Source organism: Salmo salar, chromosome 14, assembly GCF_965601325.2.
Source record: "Salmo salar chromosome 14, fSalSal1, whole genome shotgun sequence".
NCBI lineage: Eukaryota > Metazoa > Chordata > Actinopteri > Salmoniformes > Salmonidae > Salmo > Salmo salar.
The window spans coordinates 1,546,922-1,570,287 of record NC_138304.1 but is presented as its reverse complement, the minus strand read 5'-3'; the positions used below and the strand labels follow the sequence as shown (position 1 = coordinate 1,570,287).

At 40.1% G+C, this 23,366-nt stretch overlaps 1 protein-coding gene across 1 annotated transcript in view; it reads left to right on the top strand.

The window, feature by feature from the left end:
• puf60a (poly-U binding splicing factor a) overlaps window positions 1-23,366 on the top strand; it is a 116,279-nt gene that overhangs the window by 88,934 nt on the left and 3,979 nt on the right. Inside the window, exons 8-10 of the mRNA XM_045693787.2 lie at window positions 852-1,042; window positions 2,284-2,398; window positions 10,782-11,035. Of these exons, the coding sequence (XP_045549743.1) occupies window positions 852-1,042; window positions 2,284-2,398; window positions 10,782-11,035 (560 nt within the window). The remainder of the gene's footprint in view (window positions 1-851; window positions 1,043-2,283; window positions 2,399-10,781; window positions 11,036-23,366) is intronic.

The following is a 23,366-nucleotide window of genomic DNA, read 5'->3' as shown; positions in this document are numbered from 1 at the left end:
ACTTACTTTTGATTTTCACCCCCCCCCCCTTTGTTCAGGGACACATTATTCCATTTCTGTTAGTCACATGTCTGTGGAACTTGTTCAGTTTGTCTCTGTTGAATCTTATGTTCATACAAATATTTACACATGTTAAGTTTTCTGAAAATAATTGCAGTTGACAGTGAGAGGACGTTTCTTTTTTTGCTGAGTTTAGTTAATGTTCTGCTTGGGATGGGATGGCTATGGTGTGACCAACAGTAATACAATGTGTTGTGCATTTTGCAGAGTAGGCTACGGCACTCGTATGCATTACCACATTGGGGTTTGTTCTTTAACGAACCCCTTAATGGTGCAGGTATCATGACTTTGGGTGATAATCAGGTAATAGCAATTATGCTATAATAATGTTTATGCCAGTACGATATTATGCATCTGTTAAACATGCCTCCCAAATAAGACAATCAGGTATTGAATCTAGGGCTGTGACAGTCATGGAATTTGCCGCACATTTTCTCCTCTTTTCCACTCCTGACTGCATGTGCTGCTGCTGCAGTAAAGGGGGGGGGGGGGGGGGGGGGGGGGGGGGCGTTGCCTCGGCAAGACTTGTTTGCTACAACACCTTTCTTGATTTAGCAAGGAGCAACAAAGTTTCATCACCTTGTAGAGTCCATGTTACAGCAGAAACGGACTCAAACGCACAAATTCCCAACCGTCCCGTCTTCAGCCATTACATTATTTATTTTTTTTACAGTTATGACGGTTATTTTATTTTCATGCCGGTATTCATCCATAACTGTCGGTTACACAGTTATATGGTAATTGTTCCAGCCCTAATCGAATCTCTTTGTTTCCCATCTGCCACCCGTTAGAGTACGACAAGGCTCAGTCCTCCCAGGATGCAGTTTCCTCCATGAATCTCTTTGACCTAGGGGGTCAATACCTGCGTGTGGGCAAAGCGGTCACCCCCCCCATGCCCCTGCTCACTCCAACCACACCTGGCGGACTCCCCCCTGCTGCAGCTGTGGCGGCTGCAGCTGCCACAGCCAAAATCACTGCCCAGGTCAGTACTGTCTGTGCCCTCATTTTAATAGACACTATTTTCCACTTGGTGTCAGTTGCTCTGTGATATATTCTTTGAATGATGTATTGTTTCTTAAAGCCAGGCTCAGTAAGTCCCAATTAATATTATCTATGTCATTTGTTTATATTAAATATTAAACTGACAGGGTGACAGTTTTACCTTTTTGGAAACAAACACAGGCAAAGCATAACTAGTGCCATGCATTTTAGGTACTTTTTGAGGCACTTTGATTTTACTGGTATATCCAGCGTTATCAACTTGTTGCTACAGGTAGAAAATCCTAGGAAATTGTCTTTAATTGACACAAGCAGTCTCCAATCAGTCAATGTCTGGTTGTGCATGTGTGTGTTCAGAGGGGGGAATTGCATAAATCAGGGGAGTCGTAGCTCTATGAATTGCACAAATCCTGTTATTTGGCAGGAATACTGTTTGTAGTTCAGTGACTCTGCACCTCACTTTGCTCAAGCTGATCATCTCTAACGGAATAGTGACAAAGCAATGGACAGAAATGACACAGTCTGTGTTTATTGCTGTAGTAATGTGCCCTAGTAATGCCATCATACGTTTCCAAATGCTGAATCCATCCATACTATTTGACTTGGTTTGCTGCAGCATGAGCAAAGGGCAAGCCTGCCGGGTAGTTCGGCAGTGACTCTGGCCCCACGTTGGAGCTCATTTGAATATGTATGTTCATCTTATTGGCTGAGCAGGCAAATCAGCAGTTTTTCTTTTCTTTTTTTCTTTCTGTTATACACCCAAACCAGGGCACAGAGAAAAACGGCTTTTTAACATCCTTAATTTAAAAACAAAATTGGAAAGGACATCTATTTATTTCATATTGTAATACATTTTAGGTCATATTTCATTGAAATCTGGAACACTGGACAGATACTTTAAGGTCACTGCATTACCCCCTTCCTTTGGGAGAGGGTGTCCCCAGTGAGCCCCAGATCCCGACACCTCACTTTTTTACATGTGTCACTCTCATCCACTTCAATATATTATATTTAAAATGCAAGTACGCACGTGAATGCGCGCATGACTGACGTGCTCCATATAAAATGCACTATTGTGCTGGAGGAGAAAACAAAACAATGCACACCTTGGTCTTCAGGACAGACTATCCCAACTCAATTTTTTTAGCATTTGTCATTTTCTGTTTTTGTAGTCACTGGCACAATCCAGGTGGTGTACCCTCATGTCTGGCTTTGTTCTTCCAGGAGACGGTTGGGTCATCGGTGCTGGGAGCGCTGGCTGGGCCCGCCCTCCTCTCTCAACAGTTGGGTGGCCTGCCCCAAGCTGTCATGGCAGCCCAGGCCCCGGGGGTCATCACAGGTAAGCCAAGCACCTCAAACCCCCCTCCCACACACACACACACACACACACACACACACACACACACACACACACACACACACACACACACACGTTTGTTTAAAGAAAAGTGTATGCACATCCAACAAGCCTCCATGGCTGCAGGCTGCCAACAATTCCAATTGGGAAAAAAGTATACTGTTTAAAAGCTCCTAAAAGTTTAATGGCAATGTTTCTACTACTAAGGCCCTTGGCCATGCCTGTGCAGTTGGGAAGGGTTTGGAGTAGAGTCGTTAGTAAAGTATATACAGTCAACGCCATGTATTTGGACAGTAATGCAAAAGAAAATATTTGTCTAGAGCATTTTGGATTTGAGAAAATGTTTGAGACAACAGTACAGAATGTATTATTTATTTGAGGGTATTTCCATACTGTATCTGTTTTACCATTTAGAAATGAAAGCACTTTATGTATCTACTAGTGCTGCGTGATTAGCCCGGAATTTCGGTTTATTTGAAATAACTTATTAACTTAATTGAATTCCATTTTGTTCGTTTTTTTCTGTGAGCTCAACACACCGTTACTCCAGAGAGAAATCTAATCACAGAGTTTCTAAACCCAGAGACCCAACATCACGATACTTCTGGGAATGCTTCGCGAAGCAGACTTGACAGACCAGACAGGGGTTTGGGAAGTCAATGGGAGAAAAGAAACTCTTTGTTGTTAATTTTCTCAATTTAAACGCACAACCTTGATTCGAGCCAATGTCTTAAGTAACTGAACATGTTATTATGCCAACCTCGTGAAAGTGACAAACTGACACGTTTTAATTTTCATCAAGAACAAGTTTATATCGAAGGAGTGCCTTTGATTTGACAGCCTGCGCATGCGCAGTTCTGCGGGAGATGACCATTAAACCCAATGACTGCACATGAGCGTGTGTTTCTGTGCATGAGCTTAGCTAGCCAACGGTGCCATGACATCCCCTACAAGCGTTATCGGGGATTTCTATTGGAGAAGCAGTTTCTAGGCATCTTCGATTTAATCAAGCATGAACTGTGGTAGGTTGTAGAAAGATGTCGTTTTCAACAGGCTAATCAATATTCATCATAGTTAAGTGCGGAAAATGTGGTAATTGACTACAATGACCAGAATCCATTGCACCTACAGCTGCCTGTTCTTGCCCGGGCTTGCTTGGGGGGCCAGCAGACAGACATGGAGAGGAAGAGCGATAGAGAGCAGTTGCTTAGGTATCTCTAACCGAAATACATCTGATCGATTGATAGTTGTCTGTTTTGCCATGTACAAATGTGTTATTCAATGCGTTTCTATGGGCTATAGCGGTAACGGCCAAATTCAATGTTTGCTCACATTTTTTTTATTTTATTTTGATATAGTCTTCCCTGTGGCTCAGTTGGTAGAGCATGGTGTTTGCAACGCCAGCATGGTGTGTGCAACGCCAGGGTTGTGGGTGCGATTCCCACGGGGGCCAGTACAAAAAAAAAAAATGCATGAAATTAAATGTATGCATTCACTACTGTAAGTCACTCTGGATAAGAGCGTCTGCTAAATGACTAAAATGTAAATGTATATACACTACTGGTCAAAGGTTTTAGAACACCCTACTCATTCAAGGGTTTTTCTTTATTTTTAACTATTTTCTACATTGTAGAACAATAGTGAAGACGTCAAAACTAAGAAATAGAAAACTAAGAAATAAAATCATTTAGTGTTAAACAAATCAAAATATATTTTATATTCTTAAAATAGCCACCCTTTGGCTTGATGACAGCTTTGCACACTCTTGGTATTCTCTCAACCAGCTTCACCTGGAATGCTTTCCCAACAGTCTTGAAGGAGTTCCCACATATACTGAACTCTTGTTGGCTGCTTTTCCTTCACTCTGCGGTCCGACTCATCCCTTGAATAAAAAAAAAATCATCAGCAAAGTACCCCCACACCATTACACCTCCCCCTCCATGCTTTACGGTGGGAAACACGCATGCGGAGATCATCCATTCACCCACACCACGTCTCACAAAGACATGGCGGTTGGAACCAAAAATCTCAAATTTGGTCTCATCAGACCAAAGGACAGATTTCCACCGGTATGATGTCCATTACTTGTGTTTCTTGGCCCAAGCATGTCTCTTCTTCTTATTGGTGTCCTTTAGCAGTGGTTTCTTTGCAGCAATTCAACCACGAAGGCCTGATTCACGCAGTCTCCTCTGAACAGTTGATGTTGAGATGTCTGTTACTTGAACTCTGAAGCATTTATTTGGGCTGCAATTTCTGAGGCTGGTAACTCTAATGAACTTATCCTCTGCAGCAGAGGTAACTCTGGGTCTTCCATTCCTGTGGCGGTCCTCATGAGAGCCAGTTTCATCATAGCGCTTGATGGTTTTTGCGACTGCGCTTGAAGAAATATTAAAAGTTCTTGATATTTTCCAGATTGACTGGCATTCATGTCTTAAAGTGATGATGGACTGTCGTTTGTCTTTGCTTATTTGAGCTGTTCTTGCCATAATATGGAAGGAAGGAAAGAAATTCCACAAATTTAACTTTTAAGAAGTCACACCTGTTAACTGAAATGTGTTCCAAGTGACAACTTTATGAAGCTGGTTGAGAGAATGCCAAGAGTGTGCAAAGCTGTCTACAAGCCAAAGGGTGGCTATTTGAAGAGAGTCACATATAAAATATATTTTCATTTGTTTAACACTTTTTTGGTTTCTTCTTTCTATGATTGCATATGTGTTTTTTCATAGTTTTGATGTCTTCACTATTATTCTACAATGTAGAAAATATTAAAAATAAAGAAAAACCCTTGAATGAGTAGGTGTTCTAAAACTTTTGACCGGTACTGTATGCCTCATTCAAAATCAAGTGGGTAAATGATCAATTTTATGACCATCTTAAAACAATTGCATATGTTAGCTTAGTAGATATTGAGATATAAGGGGTTAAAGTAATTTGACTAAAGGATAGTTTATTATTAAGTGATGAGCAGTAATAGGCAGTCTCTACCATCATAAGGGTTTTATTAATTAAATAATAGTCATCGTACCAAAAACAAATATACAACACCAAAATATGTTATTTAAATAATGTGAATAAATGAAGGTTAGAGCCTAATAAGTGATAGTAATGGACAGTCATACCATCAATTGTTTTATTCTGTGTTGTAGCATTCAACCCACATAATGCATTTTTTATTTGTTTAATATCAAAACCGAACCGACCTTAAAAAACAGTAATTGCTCAGGACTATCTAGTGTCGCCATTTGAAAAAGTCTTAATTATTTTGACAAATTCATATAGTTTTATAGTGTATTAAAGTAGTCAAAAATGTATTTGGTCCCATTTTCCTTGCACCCAATGACTACATCAAGCATGTGACTCTACAAATTTGTTGGATGTATTTGCAGTTTGTTTTTGTTCATGTTTCGGATTATAGTTTACACAGTAGGAACTGAATGGTGAATAATGTATTGTCATTTTGCCGTCACTTTTATTGAAAGTAAAAATGTATGTTTCTGAACACTTCTACAAAGTGCTGCAGATGCTACCAAGATTATGGATAATGAGTGAGAGAGTTAGATGCCCCTCTGGGTATTGGTGATTAATAATGATTTATTCATGATTCTTGTTAATCATGGCATCATCAGGATTCATTTCGAAGTGTTCAGAAACATCTCACTTAGAAAGAAAATTGCTCCATTCACCATTCAGTTCCTAATGGGCAAAGAATTTCCCAAAACACAACCAAAACGAACTGCAAATGCATCCAAGAAGTTTGTAGAGTCACGTGCTACGAATATGAGACCACATTTTAAACTTTTGACTACTTTAATACACAAATGAAAATTTGTACACCCGGCTACAGATAAATTAAGTGCATTAATTTCTAAATGGTAATGTATGTCTGAAAATAACCTCAAATAAAAGTTGACATTCTGTACTGTCGTTTCATATGATACATTTGATCTCAAATCCAAAATGCTGGAGTATAGAGCCACATGAAAGGTGCAATATGCAGAAATAGCTCCACCTTTTCCTGTTTGCAAAATTGAAATAGTTTTCCTCATGTCAGTTTGTGGCAAAACAAGCAGTCATTGTGTAGATAATCATTTTACTGGCCATGAAGAAGTTCTGTGGGGGTTCATTTGGGATTTAGCAAAATATTAAGGGGACGTAGAAAGAGGAACTCTGACTTCCTGGTAACCTCACCGATTTGAAAGGACATCATGGGGGGTGGTAGAGGAATCTGATCGCTGCTGTAAACAGCCTGATTCTGTTTTACTGCTGTTATCACTCTGGCCTTTCTTCAACAGATGTGTGTTTGGAATATGCCAGAAAATGGCTGCTCCAAATAGAAACAGTGGCTGGTTTTAGGTCAAAAACCCTGTGGCCAAATATAGTGCTTTGAATAAGCCCGTCTGTCCTCTGATTGGTTAAAGGTGATTCAATCGCTGCCAATTTAGTTATGTATAATTCCCTCATAACAGACATAGGCTCAAACAGTTTCAATGCGGACGAATGCCAGGCTGATATGTGAAGTGAAATAGAATGATGAACGCAGCGATCAGGCTTGTTCCACCAGGCTAGCTTTTGTGGAAATGGGAAGATGGAAGATTGGACTGTAAGAAATTGAGTTGAGGAGCAGGTGCTGGTCATAGCAGCTTTCACACTCAGCCTTTTGTTTGGCCTTGAATCAGAAAGAAAATAAGTGTTACTTTTAAACAACCTCTGTTCAATGGTGGTGCATAATGTGCCTCTCATTGGCTGGCGAGGGAACTGTGTGCATTTATTAGCATGCCTTTCACTGCATGGGCTATCCAGAGTGAGTTGGTGTGTATGGAAAGAGGCCAGATGCCCAGGTAAGTGCAGAATTGGACAGTTGTAGGGTCATTGGGAATGAATTGGATAAATGCAAGTACTAGCAACAGACAAGCTGATGCAACATATATTATAAGATTTGTGTTAGCTGTGTTATGTGGTCATTTAGCGGCCATTTCCCAAAACAACGCAGTAAACGCACAATTTTGTAGCAGTCTTTTTAAGTCAAATAGAGGGGCTGCTCAGTTTACATATTTGGGACCAAATTACAATGAGAAGTAACATGCAGTAATGTGTTTTGCCTATATTAACAACTACAGGTTGTTGACAAACTCTTATTAAAGATTGGTTAAAACCCTAATAAATACATTCTCCCAAAATGACTATCAATTGGCATCTCAATGCCTTTCACTTTGTTTTGAGTTCAGTAAGAAGAGAGAGACAGTTCTGTATGGAGCATATGGCCCTCATGCCAGATCTGCCCAGCGAGGGGGTCCAATCCAGCCCGCGGGTGGTTTGAGTAAAAAATGATAGAAAAAAAATAGATTTTAAGGGGGGGAAACGAACTCAATATACTTTAAAATGACTAAAACCAAATCAAAACTGTGTAGAAATAGTGGACCCATATTCATACAGTTTCTTGACTGTCCAGCTCGCTAGAAGTGTCAGGGAGAAAAATGTAAAAGATGATGGATAGAGGACAATTTCTTGTTAACTTTGTTGGCAAGGAAGTATAACCAATTTTCAGTGCAGCCCTCCGGACCTCGTTGAAGAACGAATGCGGCCCCCCGGGCAAAATGAGTTCGACGCCGCTGGTGTAGCGTTACAGGGAGTCCTGAAAATAACACTTAGTGATGCCATCTGTTAACACCCTATAATGTTATATGGTGGAACCAAAATGAGAAGAGGAATTAAACCGGTGCATATAGATATTTTTTTGTCTGAAGTGGAATTGCCTCTGTACTTTTTTCAGGCTGCTGTTGTCTCCTACAGTGTGTTAGTTGTACATAGCCTGTCGGAGGACCACTCCACTAATAGATTCTCTTTTATTGTCTCTTCTCTCCTTGTCTCTCTCTTTTTTCTCTCTCCTTTCTTCCCCTCCCTCTCTTGACTCCACAATCGCACCGACAGTGGCCACTTAATCCCTCCCCTTTGCTGCACACTGACCAACCAAGTGTGAAGAGGACTGTTTCTAGCCCCTCCCCTCATAAACATAGCCCCTCATTCCTATTGGCCAGTGAGTCTCAGATCCTGTGTGTTTTGTGGAGTTTACTTTTGGTATGCATCAACATGACCATTAAGAAGCTACAACCAGGGTGGTTAGAGGGTGGGGGGATTCATTTGAATACATTCATTTTTCTATTGTAAGGAGTGTTTAGTTTGCATCCCATGCCCCTCCTCCCTTTCCCCTTAAAGGGGCAGTCTGCAGTTGCTACATCCATTTTTGGATTGTGAATTAATGATGTACCCATTGATTCTTGAAGAATATACATTGCATCAAGAAAGTATTCAAACCCCTTGACTTTTGCCAGATTTTGCTGTGTTACAGACTGAATTTAAAATTGATTAAATTGAGGGGGTTTTTTGGTCACTGCCCTACACACACAATACCCCATAATGTCAAAGTGGAATTATGTTATTTTTTTTTATTTTTTTACAAATGATTAAAAAGGAAAAGTTGAAATGTCAAGAGTCAATAAGTATTCAACCCCTTTGCTATGGCAAGCCTAAATAAGTTCAGGAGTAAACATTTGCTTAAGTCACATAAGTTGCATGGATTAACATGATTTTTGAATGACTACCTCATGTCTGTACCCCACACATAGTGTGTCAATACAACCAGTCACTACAAAGATACAGGTGTCCTTTCTAACTCAGTTGCTGGAATGGAAGGAAATCACTCAGGGATTTCACCATGTGGCCAAGGTTGACACTTCGAGTTTAATGGCTGTGATAGGAGAAAACTGAGGATGGATCAACATTGTAGTTACTCCACAATACTAACCTAATTGACAGAGGGGAAAAGAAAGAAGCCTTTACAGAATATAAAAATATTTTTAAAAATGCATTCTGTTTGCAACAAGGCACTAAAATAATACTGCAACGAAATGTGGTAAAGCAATTCATGTTTTTTCCTGAGTACAAAGTGTTATGTTTGGGGCAAATCCGATCAACACATTGCTGAGTACCTCTCTCCATATTTTCAAGCATAGTGGTGGCTGCATCATGTTATGGGTATGCTTGTAATCGTTAAGGACTGGGGAGTCTTTCAGAATAAAAAAGATACAGAATGGAGCTAAGCACAGGCAAAATCCTAGAGGAATACCTGGTTGTCTGCTTTCCACCAGACACCAAGATATGAATTCACCTTTCAGCATGAAAATAACCTAACCAAGAAGACAGTGAATGTTCCTTATTGGCCGAGTTACAGTTTTGACTTAAATCTATATGAAAAAATCAGTGGCAAGACCTGAAAATGGTTGTCTAGCAATGATCAACAACCAATTTGATTGAAGGTTTTGAAAATAGTAATGGGCAAATGCTACACAATCTATGTGTGCAAAGCTCTTAGAAACTTACCCAGAAAGACTCACAGCTGTAATCACTGCCAAAGGTGCTTCTACAAACTATTGACTCAGGGCTGTGAATACTTATGGAAATTAGAAATGTATGTATTTCATTTTCAATAAATTCTAAAAACATTTGAACTTTGTCATTATGGGGTGTTTGTAGATGGGTGAAATTTAAAAAATATATATTTAATCCAGTTTGAATTCAGGTTGTAACACAACAAAATGTGGACTAAGTCGAGGGGTATGAATACTTTCTGAAGGCACTGTAACTTATAAATGCCTCCTGAGCTTAGTTCAACTGATGTACTCCATCAGAACCCAAAATATATAAGCTTGTTTTACTCCAATGTTTGTAATCAAAGTAAATGTAAACAAACACTATGGTTAAAACGATACTTTTAATATCATGGATGGTCAGTCTTTGCATCCATAGCTCTGTCTATTCATCTGAGAGTGGTTATATTTCTCCAGCCCCCTCCCCCAGCATTTTACCGAATCAGGGAGAGGAGGACGCTTGTTTATTGATTCAACTGCTGATTGCCACTTTAACACTTACTTGACAAAGATTAATGGACTAGGAGATCCATATTTACCTGGAATAGATGGTAGAGCTTTAGAAGGGGGTTGGAAGGCTTTGCTATAGAGATTCTTTGCCATCTAACTTTTGCCAACCCCAAACATCACGTGGAAATGTTCCTTATGCAACAGAACAAATGTTGTCAGTCCAGTCACAGCCTGCTAGTGGACACAACATTCCAACACCATGATTGCTAGCTCCAGTTCGATAGCACCCTTTTACTTGACAGGGAGCTGTCGTGTCACAATTAAACATTGCTAGACAGGAGCCAACCCAGCCAGTTATCTTGGGAAAAGCCCCTGAGGGGATTTTCCCACCATTGCCACTGGCTTAGGGCTTGGGGAGGCTCCTCTGTTGGCTGTCCAACCTTGGGGGGGTTTGACCTTCTTGTGCTGCCTCCTTCCGTTCTCTTTTACAGGGGTAACCCCAGTGCGGCCCGCTTTGCCTGTGCTACCTCAGGTGGGCCTGGTCAACCCAGTGCTGGCCTTACCACCGGTGCTGGTCACCTCTCTGGTGGCGGCCCAGGAGGCCAAGAAGAAGGAAGTGGAGGAGGAGGAGGAGGCCTTGCAGGACGGGACGGGCCAGGAGCCGCTGAGTGAGCAGGAGCACATGAGCATCTCCGGGAGCAGTGCCAGACATATGGTCATGCAGAAGTTGCTCCGCAAACAAGAGGTGTGTTGAAACTTTGCAGTTTTTTTCTTCTTGAACGCAGTGGATGAGTTAGCAGTGCTCCAGTCTAACCTTTTCCCCTTGTGACACTAGCCCATATTTGTGACCGACTGGCTCAATTCGATTTTATGTAGCAAAATTTGAAATTGTGTTTTTTTTATTTTGGATAAAAGTAGAGACTCAGAGCTAGAAAATGGTATATCATAGTTGAAGAACAATGGGAAAGTAATTCTGCTTTTAAAGTTGATTAACTTGTAACCTCACTTTAGTGAAAATGGCCCTTGCGTGTTTTGGTACCAACTGGAGAGCTAATCTTTGTCTACACCCAATAAAGCCCTTGAATTGAATTGAGAGGGAAAGGGGGATACCTAGTCAGTTGTACAACTGAAATGTCTCTTCCGCATTTAAACCAACCCCCCTGAATCAGAGAGGTGCCTTAATCGACATACACATCTTCGGCTCCCGGGTAACAGTGGGTTAACTGCCTTGCTCAGGGGCAGAAGGACATATTTTTACCTTGTCAGCTCGGGGATTCGATCCAGCAACCTTTTGGTTACTGGCCCAACGCTTTAACCACTAGGCTGCCTGCCGCCTAGAGCGTTGGTGACTGTAACTGTGCTGCTGGCAACAATTTAATTGTGCTTTTTTCCAACGTTTACTGACACCGGCCATATTCAACGGGTGTTGAGCGTTTGTAAATTCGTTGTTTATTCTGCGCTTTGGCACAGATGAGAGTGCTCTGAAATAGGAGTAGAAAGCAAGAGCGAATTTACTAGCTACGTCTATCGACAGTTGTCGCAGTGACATCATAAACATTGTATTGAAATAGTTACTTGCATAGTGGAGTCTTTTGTTTAGACATGTAATGTACAGCTAACTAAACAATGAACCATAATCCCAACTCATGTTACTACCCTGCATGAATCTGCAGGTAGCTAACCAGCTAGGTTCACCGTTAGCTAACTAGCTAACATTAGGCTGTAACTAGCAATGCAAATGGCTCTGAGATACGAATAATATTTCTACACAGATGGTACACATAACGTTAGCTAGCAGTCAGCTAACACTACGCTTTAACTTGAAATGCAAATGACATTCTGACAAAATTAGAAACGTGTAATATCTGAAAATGTAGCTAGCTAGACTCTCTTACCCATATACATGGATGGACGCTTCTCCCACTGTCACGAATGTCATGGTTGCCCTTAGTTTGAAGATGTAATCCGGAGTCAGGTGTTTTATACAACAGCCTTCTGTGTGTTCTCTTTTCAACTCCCTCTGCATATTTGCAATCCAACGCCAGCATCTCCTTAGCTATCATACTCTAATTCCACAAGGCACTGATTTCAAAACGTGGTCCTCTAGAAAGTGGAGATCAACACTTTAGGCAGTTCTACTGCGGGGATATCTTTCAAAAAATCCACATGAGAAAGGATTACCTACACATACTGAGCAGCTCATGTTATAGACAGAAGCATGCTACATGGCAGACCAATCCGAATTCATATCTCAGCATGTCCAGCCCAGCCATTATCTCAGCCAATCATAGCTAGAGGGAAGGTTCCTGGCCTTTTCTGTGGCTAAACCAACTACGCTCGTAATAACAATTTTATTTGTATTTACAGATGCCGTACACGTTTGTTATCAAGTCACATGAATGTTCACAATGTTCCAGAAGGCATTGCTGCCAAAAAATGCATTTTGATAAAAAAAAAAAAAGGTTTAAATGGCTCTCCTGTGATGTAGTGACGCTCGACATATGCCGAGTTTCCTGAAACGAGTCACATTTGGTCACAATGTTTTTTTTTGCATTAGATTTCTGTAAATCATCTTATGAAGATATTATAAAGTCATTCACGTTCATTTATTCATTTATTAAGAAGTGTAAATAGACTACTGAGATGGTATTCAGTAAAGGCCGACCGATTATGATTTTTCAACGCCGATGCCGATTATTGGAGGACCAGAAAAAGCCGATACCGATTAATCGGACGGTTTTTATATATATTTGTAATAATGACAATTACAACAATACTGAATGAACACTTTTATTTTAACTTAATACAATACAAAAAAATCTATTTAGTCTCAAATAATGAAACATGTTCAATTTGGTTTAAATAATGTAAAAACAGAGTGTTGGAGAAGAAAGTAAAAGTGCAATATGTGCCATGTAAAAAAGCTAACGTTTAAGTTCCTTGCTCAGAACATGAGAGCATATGAAAGCTGGTGGTTCGTTTTAACATGAGTCTTCAATATTACCAGTTACGAAGTTTTAGCTTGTAGTTATTATAGGAATTATTGTATATTTCTCTCTATACCATTTGTATTTCTCATACATTAGACTATTGGATGTTCTTATAGGCACTGTAGTATTGCCAGCCTAATCTCGGGAGTTGATAGGCTTGAAGTCATAAACAGAGCTGTGCTTCAAGCATTGCGAATAGATGCTGGCAAATGCAGGAAATTGCAGTTTGAATGCATGCTTACGAGCCTGCTGCTGCCTACCACCGCTCAGACTGCTCTATCAAATATAAAATCATAGACTTAATTATAGTATAATAAACACACAGAAATACGAGCCTTAGGTTATTAATGTGGTCAAATCCGGAAACTATAATTTCAAAAACAAAACGTTTATTCTTTCAGTGAAATACGGAACCGTTCCGTATTTTATCAACAAAAAAATCCAGAAAAACGCATGTCAAAAATGTTATAAATTGATTTGCATTTTAATGAGGGAAATAAGTATTTGACCCCTCTGCAAAACATTACTTAGTACTTGGTGGCAAAACCCTTGTTGGCAATCACAGAGGTCAGACGTTTCTTGTAGTTGGCCACCAGGTTTGCACACATCTCAGGAGGGATTTTGTCCCACTCCTCTTTGCAGATCTTCTCCAAATCATTAAGGTTTCGAGGCTGACGTTTTGGCAACTCGAACCTTCAGCTCCCTCCACAGATTTTCTATGGGATTAAGGTCTGGAGACTGGCTAGGCCACTCCAGGACCTTAAGGTGCTTCTTCTTGAGCCACTCCTTTGTTGCCTTGGCCGTGTGTTTTGGGTCATTGTCATGCTGGAATACCCATCCACGATCCATTTTCAATGCCCTGGCTGAGGGAAGGAGATTCTCACCCAAGATTTGACGGTACATGGCTCCGTCCATCGTCCCTTTGATGCGGTGAAGTTGTCCTGTTCCCTTAGCAGAAAAACACTCCCAAAGCATAATGTTGGGGTCATAGGCAGCATTCCTCCTCCAAACATGGCGAGTTGAGTTGATGCCATAGAGCCCCATTTTGGTCTCATCTGACCACAACACTTTCACCCAGTTGTCCTCTGAATCATTCAGATGGTCATTGGAAAACTTCAGACGGGCATGTATATGTGCTTTCTTGAGCAGGGGGACCAGGTGAGATCTTGCATGGAGCCCCAGGCCGAGGGAGATTGACAGTTTTGTGTTTCTTCCATTTATGAATAATTGCACCAACTGTTGTCACCTTCTCACCAAGCTGCTTGGCGATGGTCTTGTAGCCCATTCCAGCCTTGTGTAGGTCTACAATCTTGTCCCTGACATCCTTGGAGAGCTCTTTGGTTTTGGCCATGGTGGAGAGTTTGGAATCTGATTGATTGCTTCTGTGGACAGGTGTCTTTTATACAGGTAACAAGCTGCGATTAGGAGCACTCCCTTTAAGAGTGTGCTCCTAATCTCAGCTCGTTACCTGTATAAAAGACACCTGGGAGCCAGAAATCTTTCTGAGTGAGAGGGGGTCAAATACTTATTTCCCTCATTAAAATGCAAATCAATTTATAACATTTTTGACATGCGTTTTTCTGGAGTTTTTGGTTGTTATTCTGTCTCTCACTGTTCAAATAAACCTACCATTAAAATTATAGACTGATCATTTCTTTGTCAGTGGACAAACGTACAACATCAGCAGGGGATCAAATACTTTTTTCCATCACTGTACGTTGGTGCAACGACAGTGCTTTTTTCGCAAATGCGCTTGTTAAAGTAGGCTGTGATTCGATGATAAATTAACATTGATTATCGCATTGATTATTTGCAACTCAGGTCAAGCTAGTTAAACTGGTAATATCGTCAACCATGTGTAGTTAACTAGTGATTATGTTAAGATTAATTGTTTTTTTTAAGATAAGTTTAATGCTAGCTAGCAACTTACCTTGGGTCTTTGCTGCACTCGCGTAATAGGTGGTCAGACTGCCATGCAGTCTCATCATGGAGTGCAATGTAATCGGCCATAATCGGCATCCAAAAATGCCGATTACCGATTGTTATGAAAACTTGAAATCGTTCCTAATTAATCGGCCATGCCTCTAATCGGTCGACCTCTAGTATTCAGTAAATAAGTTGTTTCATCTAACATGTCCAAGCAGGAATGCATGATTCAAGATATTTTAATGTGCAACCTAATCCAGTGATTGTCATGAATTTGGGGTATTGTTATATTTAATGTCAAAATAAGGCTCCTGAATGTTATGGTATTTATTTTTTTCAATAGAGATGGAGTTGCTTACATCTTTATGTGCGCCAACATCACATAGGATAATTATATTGACCAAAAATATAAACACAACATGCAACAATGTCATTGATTTTACTAAGTTACAGTGCATTTGAGGAAATCAGTTAATTGAAATGAAATGGCATCGATAAAATGCAGTTGTGTTCGTTGTTCGTACCGTATGCCTGCCCATACCATAACCCCACCGTCACCATGGGTCACTTTGTTCACAACGTTGACATCAGCAAACCGCTCTCCCACAAGATGCCATACACGTGATGTGCTGTTGTGAGGCCGGTTGGACGTACTACCAAATTCTCTAAAACGACATTGGTAGAGAAATGAACATTTAATTCTCGCAACAGCTCTGATAAACATTCCTGCAGTCAACAGGCCAAATGCACGCTCCCTCAACTTGAGACATCTGTAGCGTTGCGTTGTGCATTTTCGAGTGGCCTTTTGTTGTCCCCAGCACAAGGTGCACCTGTGTAATGGTCATGCTGTTTAATCATTTTCTTAATATGCCACACCTGTCAGGTGGATGGATTATCTTTGCAGAGGAGAAATGCTCACTAATAGGGGTGAAAACAAATTTGTGCAACATTTCTTTGAGAAATAAGCTTTTTATGCATATGGAACATTTTGGGATCAACACTTTACATGTTGCGTTTATATTTTTGGTTCAGTATAATTTAAAGTTGCAATATGCAGAAATGGCTCCATTTCCTGATTGCTAAAATTCTAGTAGTTTTCCTAATTTCCGTTTGTGACAAAACAAGGGTAGAGAATCATTGTACCATCTAAACCGCTGTGAAATATATTTTCAATAACCCAAAATATTGTATTTTCAGCTGTTTGAAGCTGGTGTACAAAATCTAAAATAAAAGACGCAAAAACAAAACGTAAGAACAGGAAGCATAGAATTACCGCACATAGAACAGATCTACCGCTTCTTAAGACTTGATTTCAATGAGAATGACATATCTATAACTCACATTTCTATGTGAATTTGGTTTCTTTGCCCACAAAGTTACATATTGCAGCTTTAAGGCTAATTCACCAGCTGAGGAACTCAAAACACATTAGCTAGACCGTTAAATCTACAGTGTCTTTGGAAAGTATTCAATCCCCTTGACTTTTCCACATTTTGTTAGGATCCAGCCTTATTCAAAAATGTATTAACTTTTTTTTCGTCATCAATCTACGCACAATACCCCATAATGACAAAGTGAAAACATTTTTGGGGAAATATTTGCAAATAAATAAAAGATAACACAGTTACATAAGTATTCAGACCCTTTACTCAGTACTTTGTTGAAGCACCTTTGGCATCAATTACAGCCTTGAGTCTTCTTGGGTATGACGCTACATGCTTGGCACACCTGTATTTGGGGAGTTTCTCCCATTCTTCTCTGCAGATCTTCTCAAGATCTGTCAGGATGGATGGGGAGCGTTGCTGCACAGCTACAGTGCATTCGGAAAGTATTCAGACCCCTTGACTTTTTCCACGTTTTGTTACGTTACAACCTTATTCCACAATGGATTAAATACATACAAATCCTCATCAATCTACACACAATACCCCATAATGACACAGCAAAAACCGTTTTTTAGACATTTTAGCAAATTTATTTAAAAAAATTAAAACAGAAATAACTTGTTTACATAAGTATTCAGACACTTTGCTATGAGACTCGAAATGCAGCTCAGATGCATCCTGTTTCCATTGATCATCCTTGAGATGTTTCTACAACTTGATTGGAGTCCACCTGTCGTAAATTCAATTGATTGGAGATTATTTGGAAAGGCACACAGCTGTCTATTGTCGTGACATTACTTGCATTAATGTGATGACTGTTATTTATTTAATCATGTAACAATTAACTCATTAGGAATTTGGGGCACCACGGAAGAAGTAGTTTAGAGTTACCATCTCCCGAATTAAACTCTAGAAGATTATATATGTTTATATATGTTATCTATCGATAACAGTCACTTATTAATCATTACCTCATATCAGTCACATTCTGATCAGTCGTAACCCTCTTAGATCTGCAAAAACCCCAACCTTTGCTCATTATTCAGTACTACACAAATTGATTTAATTATTTATTTACTAACTAAATAATAACACAGAATACATATACACACTTACATGAGACAAAAGTCCCTAGTGGACTGACAAGATATGACGGCTTGATGCAACATAACGCTAGATGGAGAGGGGGAAAGAGAGAGAGAAAAAGGACACTTATCGTGGACACATTCTAGGATTGTTCTCACATTAATCATATACATTGGTTGCTCCTTTAAAAGTTTCGTCATACTGCAGCACACCTTGCGGGCTGCTGCAGCATTCTATGTTACGTTATTTAATTGTTAGTGCTAGTTTGACCACCTGAGGGCATCTTTGAGAAGCATTTGATAGTCTCCCGTATTGGCTTTACTAGAGAATTTAAATATTATTTTGTAATAACATAGTACGTGGGATTGATTTTAAGATATTTGGCTTAATTAATTTGATTAATATTATGGTGGTTCTATTCTTAGAAAAACAAAAAACGAAACCCTCAGGTTTTCTGGAATGGATGGAATGGAAAATATTGAGCTGTACAACGTGACAGTCGGGAGTAGGCTACAGCATAAGAGGATTGGAGGATTCTAAATTAATATCTAAGGGGCATAACATTTCCACACCCTAAATGTAGTGTAACCAATACTCATTTCGCCTACGGTAGGCCTACATTATATCTAAAAATATTTCTTTCAATGATTGGAGGATTCTAAATGAATATCTAAGGGGCATTTTCCACTAGGATCAAAGAGAATATCTAAGGTGATTTTATAAAATTCTAAATTAATTAATAATAATAATCACTTTGTTATAAAAAGTAACGATATTTTGGAGATTTCATTTAACCTAGAGTGAGCGAGGACAAAGGAATTTCTTGAACAAGGGGTGAGACATTCTCACTAATCTGTAAATAAAGCCAGTTTGTTCTTTAGGTTTCTCCAGAAATAAATAAGTCTAACTACATTATTTAGCAGACATCACTTGCTTATATTCAGTCAACACATATCTTAAGAATATCATGGAATATAAATGAAGATGCGCGAAGTGGGAAGGCTATATATAACGATATTTTGGAGATTATTTCATTATAAAAAAACGACAGTAAGCAATTGTAATCTGAATAAAGGCCAAAATATAGCCCTGCTAATAGCCATAATGACACTGTACAACGTGACCGTGTGTTTGAAAGAGTATTTGAAAGAGTATTATCCAGTAAGCAACAATTTGTTTGCCTTCATTAGACAACTTTGATCCATTATTTCTGTAATTCAGTGATATTTATTCCCATAGTAATTTGTTATGGATCCATAACTAAATAAACATCGGCATTTTGAAAGATTATTTTTATCATTATTTTATTAACGAAAGCATAAAGATGCCATTATTAGTTACATTGTTTTAGTTTGAACGTGCGGACTGGCACTAAGAACAGAGGGAACGTTTTCCTAGTCAGCACCATTATTAGTGCAATGCCCCTTAAATATTTGAGATTTTGTTTTTCAAATAACGTAGAATGAGCAACAAAAAGGCCATTCTTGAACATGGAGTGATACATTGTTACTAATTTCTAAATAAAGCCAGTTTGTTATTTAGAATTATTTATTTCTGTTTTTAGAGGGGAAAAACTAAAACCTACAGTCATCTCATGGGTCTCCCAGTCAAGGCCGGCACAGGTATTGAACCAGCATCTGCAGCAACACAGCTTAATCTGCTATGCATCTGTAGCAGTGTCATAGAGCGTTGCGCCACTCGGGCGCTGTACAACGTTACCGGTCGGGAGGGGCCTACTGTTCTACAGTAATAGCAAAATAATCCTAACAAAATAAAATAATAAAAATCTTAGTGTAACAACAGTTTTAGTAAGTAATACTGAAGTTATGCACAATTATCAGTTTCTACTTAAGTTTATGTTGCCCATTCATTGTCAATTAGAGACACAGTAGGACCCAAAAGCATAATCAGTGCTCTAACTCCCCCTTGCGCTGTTCTGGAGCAATGAAGTGGTGACGCAGGGTACCGTACTAAACCACAAATTACCTCTAAGTCCTGTGGCGTAAGCTCACAACTTTTAAAGGAGGAACCACTGTACCTTGCACTCAAACCACTGCCCGTTTTGGAATAAGTAGTAATTAGTGTATTTACATGTGGATGTCTTTATTCGTCATCTATCTCCCCCCCGTGCTTCTCCTTAACCCAAATCCAGACAGCTGATGTTCTGAAAGAGCTGCAAAATCTGGATCCCTGGGCTAGACAATCTGGACCCTCTCTTCCTAAAATGAGCCGCCGCCATTGTTGCCACCCCTATTACTAGTCTGTTGAACCTCTCTTTCGTATCACCTGAGATTCCTAAAGATTGGAAAGCGGCCGCGGTCATCCCCCTCTTCAAAAGACACTCAAGACCCAAACTGTTACAGACATATATCCATCCTGCCCTGCCTTTCTAAAGTCTTCGAAAGCCAAGTTAACAAACAAATTACCGACCATTTCGAATCCCACCGTACCTTCTCCGCTATTCAATCCGGTTTCCGAGCTAGTCACGGGTGCACCTCACCACGCTCAATGTCATAAACGATATCATAACCGCCATCGAAAAAAGACAGTACTGTGCAGCCGTCTTCATTGGCCTGGCCAAGGCTTTCGACTTTGTCAATCACCGTACTCTTATCGGCAGACTCAACAGCCTTGGTTTCTCTAATGACTGCCTCGCCTGGTTCACTAACTACTTCTCAGATAGAGTTCAGTGTGTCAAATCGGAGGGCCTGTTGTCCGGACCTCTGGCAGTCTCTATGGGGGTGCCACAGGGTTCAATTCTCAGGACGACACTCTTCTCTGTATATATCAATGATACCGCTCTTGCTGCGGGTGATTCTTTTGCACACCGGTATTTCTACTTGCACATCCTATTCTGCACATCTATCACTCCAGTGTTAATTGCTAAATTGTAATTACTTCGCCGCTATGGCCTATTTTTGGCCTTTCACGGAACCCAAACTGGCTGTGCCCGTGCGCCATCGTGCGTTTATTTATTTTGTCCCCCCACACCAAATGCGATCACGACACGCAGGTTAAAATATCAAAACAAACTCTGAACCAATTACATTAATTTGGGGACAGGTCGAAAGCATTAACCTCTTCTGCTAGCGGAACACCTGCTCCAATATCCAATGATAGGCGTGGCGCGAATTACAAATTCCTCAAAAATACAAAAACGTCCATTTTTCAAACATATGACTATTTCACAGCATTTTAAAGACAAGACTCTCCTTTATCTAACCACACTGTCCGATTTCAAAAAGGCTTTACAGCGAAAGCAAAACATTAGATTATGTCAGCAGAGTACCCAGCCAGAAATAATCAGACACCCATTTTTCAAGCTAGCATGTCACAAAAAACAAAACCACAGCTAAATGCAGCACTAACCTTTGATGATCTTCATCAGATGACACACCTAGGACATTATGTTATACAATACATGCATGTTTTGTTCAATCAAGTTCATATTTATATCAAAAACCAGCTTTTTACATTAGCATGTGACGTTCAGAACTAGCATACCCCCCGCAAACCTCCGGTGAATTTATTAAATTACTCACGATAAACGTTCACAAAAAACATACAATTATTTTCAGAATTATAGATACAGAACTCCTTTGTGCAATCGAGGTGTCCGATTTTAAAATAGCTTTTCGGTGAAAGCACATTTTGCAATATTCTGAGTAGATAGCCCAGCCATCACGGCTAGCTATTTAGACACCCACCAAGTTTAGCCCTGACCAAACTCCGATTTACTATTACAAAAGTTTGATTACCTTTGGTGTTCTTCGTCAGAATGCACTCCCAGGACTGCTACTTCAATAACAAATGTTGGTTTGGTTCAAAATAATCCATTGTTATATCCAAACAGCGGCGTTTTGTTCGTGCGTACACTATCCGAAGTGTAAATAAGGGTCACGAGCATGGCGCATTTTGTGACAAAAGATTTCTAAATATTCCATTACTGTCCTTCGAAGCATGTCAACCGCTGTTTAAAATAAATTTTTATGCCATTTTTCTCGTAAAAAAGCGATAATATTCCGACCGGGAATCTGCGTTTAGGTAAACAGACGAAAGAAAACAAAGCATGGGGTCGACTCGGGCACGAGCCTGAGTCTCACAGTACTGTGACCAGCCACTACCCAAACGCGCTACTTTTTTTCAGCCAGAGCCTGCAAAGCCACGATTCAGCTTTTTGCCGCCTTCTGAGAGCCCATGGGAGCCGTAGGAAGTGTCACGTAACAGCAGAGATCCCCTGTAATGGATAGAGATAATCAAGAAGGGCAAGAAATTGTCAGACAGGCCACTTCCTGCATGGAATCTTCTCAGGTTTTGGCCTGCCAAATGAGTTATGTTATACTCACAGACACCATTCAAACAGTTTTAGAAACTTTGGAGTGTTTTCTATCCAAAGCTAATAATTATATGCATATTCTAGTTTCTGGGCAGGAGTAATTAAATCGGGTACGTTTTTTATCCGGCCGTGAAAATACTGCCCCCTAGCCATAACAGGTTAAACATTTATGCCAATTTAGCTAGCTAGCTTGCACTTGCTAGCTAATTTGTCCTATTTAGCTAGGTTGCTGTTGCTTGCTAATTTGTCATGGGATATAAACATTGAGTATTATTTTACCTGAAATGCCCAAGGTCCTCTACTCCGACAATTAATCCACACATAAAACGGTCAACCGAATCATTTCTAGTCATCTCTCTTCCTTCCAGGCCTTTTCTTCTCTTGACTTTATATTGCGATTGGCAACTTTCATAAATTAGGTGCATTACTGCCACTGACCTCGTTCGTCTTCGCCTGCCACATCAGTTGTGTTATACTCACAGACATTATTTTAACATTTTTGGAAACTTTAGAGTGTTTTCTATCCAAATCTACCAATTATATGCATATCCTAGCTTCTGGGCCTGAGTAGCAGGCAGTTTACTTTGGGCACGCTTTTCATCTGGAGGTGAAAATAGTGCCCCCTACCCTAATGAAGTTAACAGAAATACTCTCATCCTTAATCATATATTTTAGACATCATTTGGATGTAACCTTGACAGAATGTGTACACTTTCCAAGTTACAGTATTTTCTTGATGCCATTCTAATGACATCACAAAATAATGTGACATGATTGTTCTTTAGATCCCCACTGACCATTCTTAACATTGAGCCTTGGATCCTCCCCCAGGAGAGTCATGCCTCTATATAAGGTCCCACAGTTGACAGTGTGTGTCAGAGCAAAAACAAACCCATGAGTGTGAAGGAATTGTCCGTAGAGCTCAGAGAAGAATTGTGTCGAGGCACAGCTCTGGGGAAGGGTACCAAGAAATGCACAATTGAAGGTCCCCGAAAATACAGTGGCCTCCATCATTCTTAAATGGAAGAAGTTTCGAACCACCAAGACGATTCCTAGAGCTGGCCGTCCGGCCAAACTCAGCAATCCGGGGAGAAGGGCATTGGTCAGGGATGTGACCAAGAACGCGATGGTCACACTGACAGAGCCTCCCAGAGTTCCTCTGTGGAGATGGGAAAACCTTCCAGAAGGACAAACATCTCACATGACAGCCCGCTTGGAGTTTGCCAAAAGGCACCTAAAGACTCGCAGACCATGAGAAACAAGATTCTCTGGCCTGATGAAACCAAGATTGAACTCTTTGGCCTGAAAGCCCAGCGTCACGACTGGAGGAAACCTGGCACAATCCCTACGGTG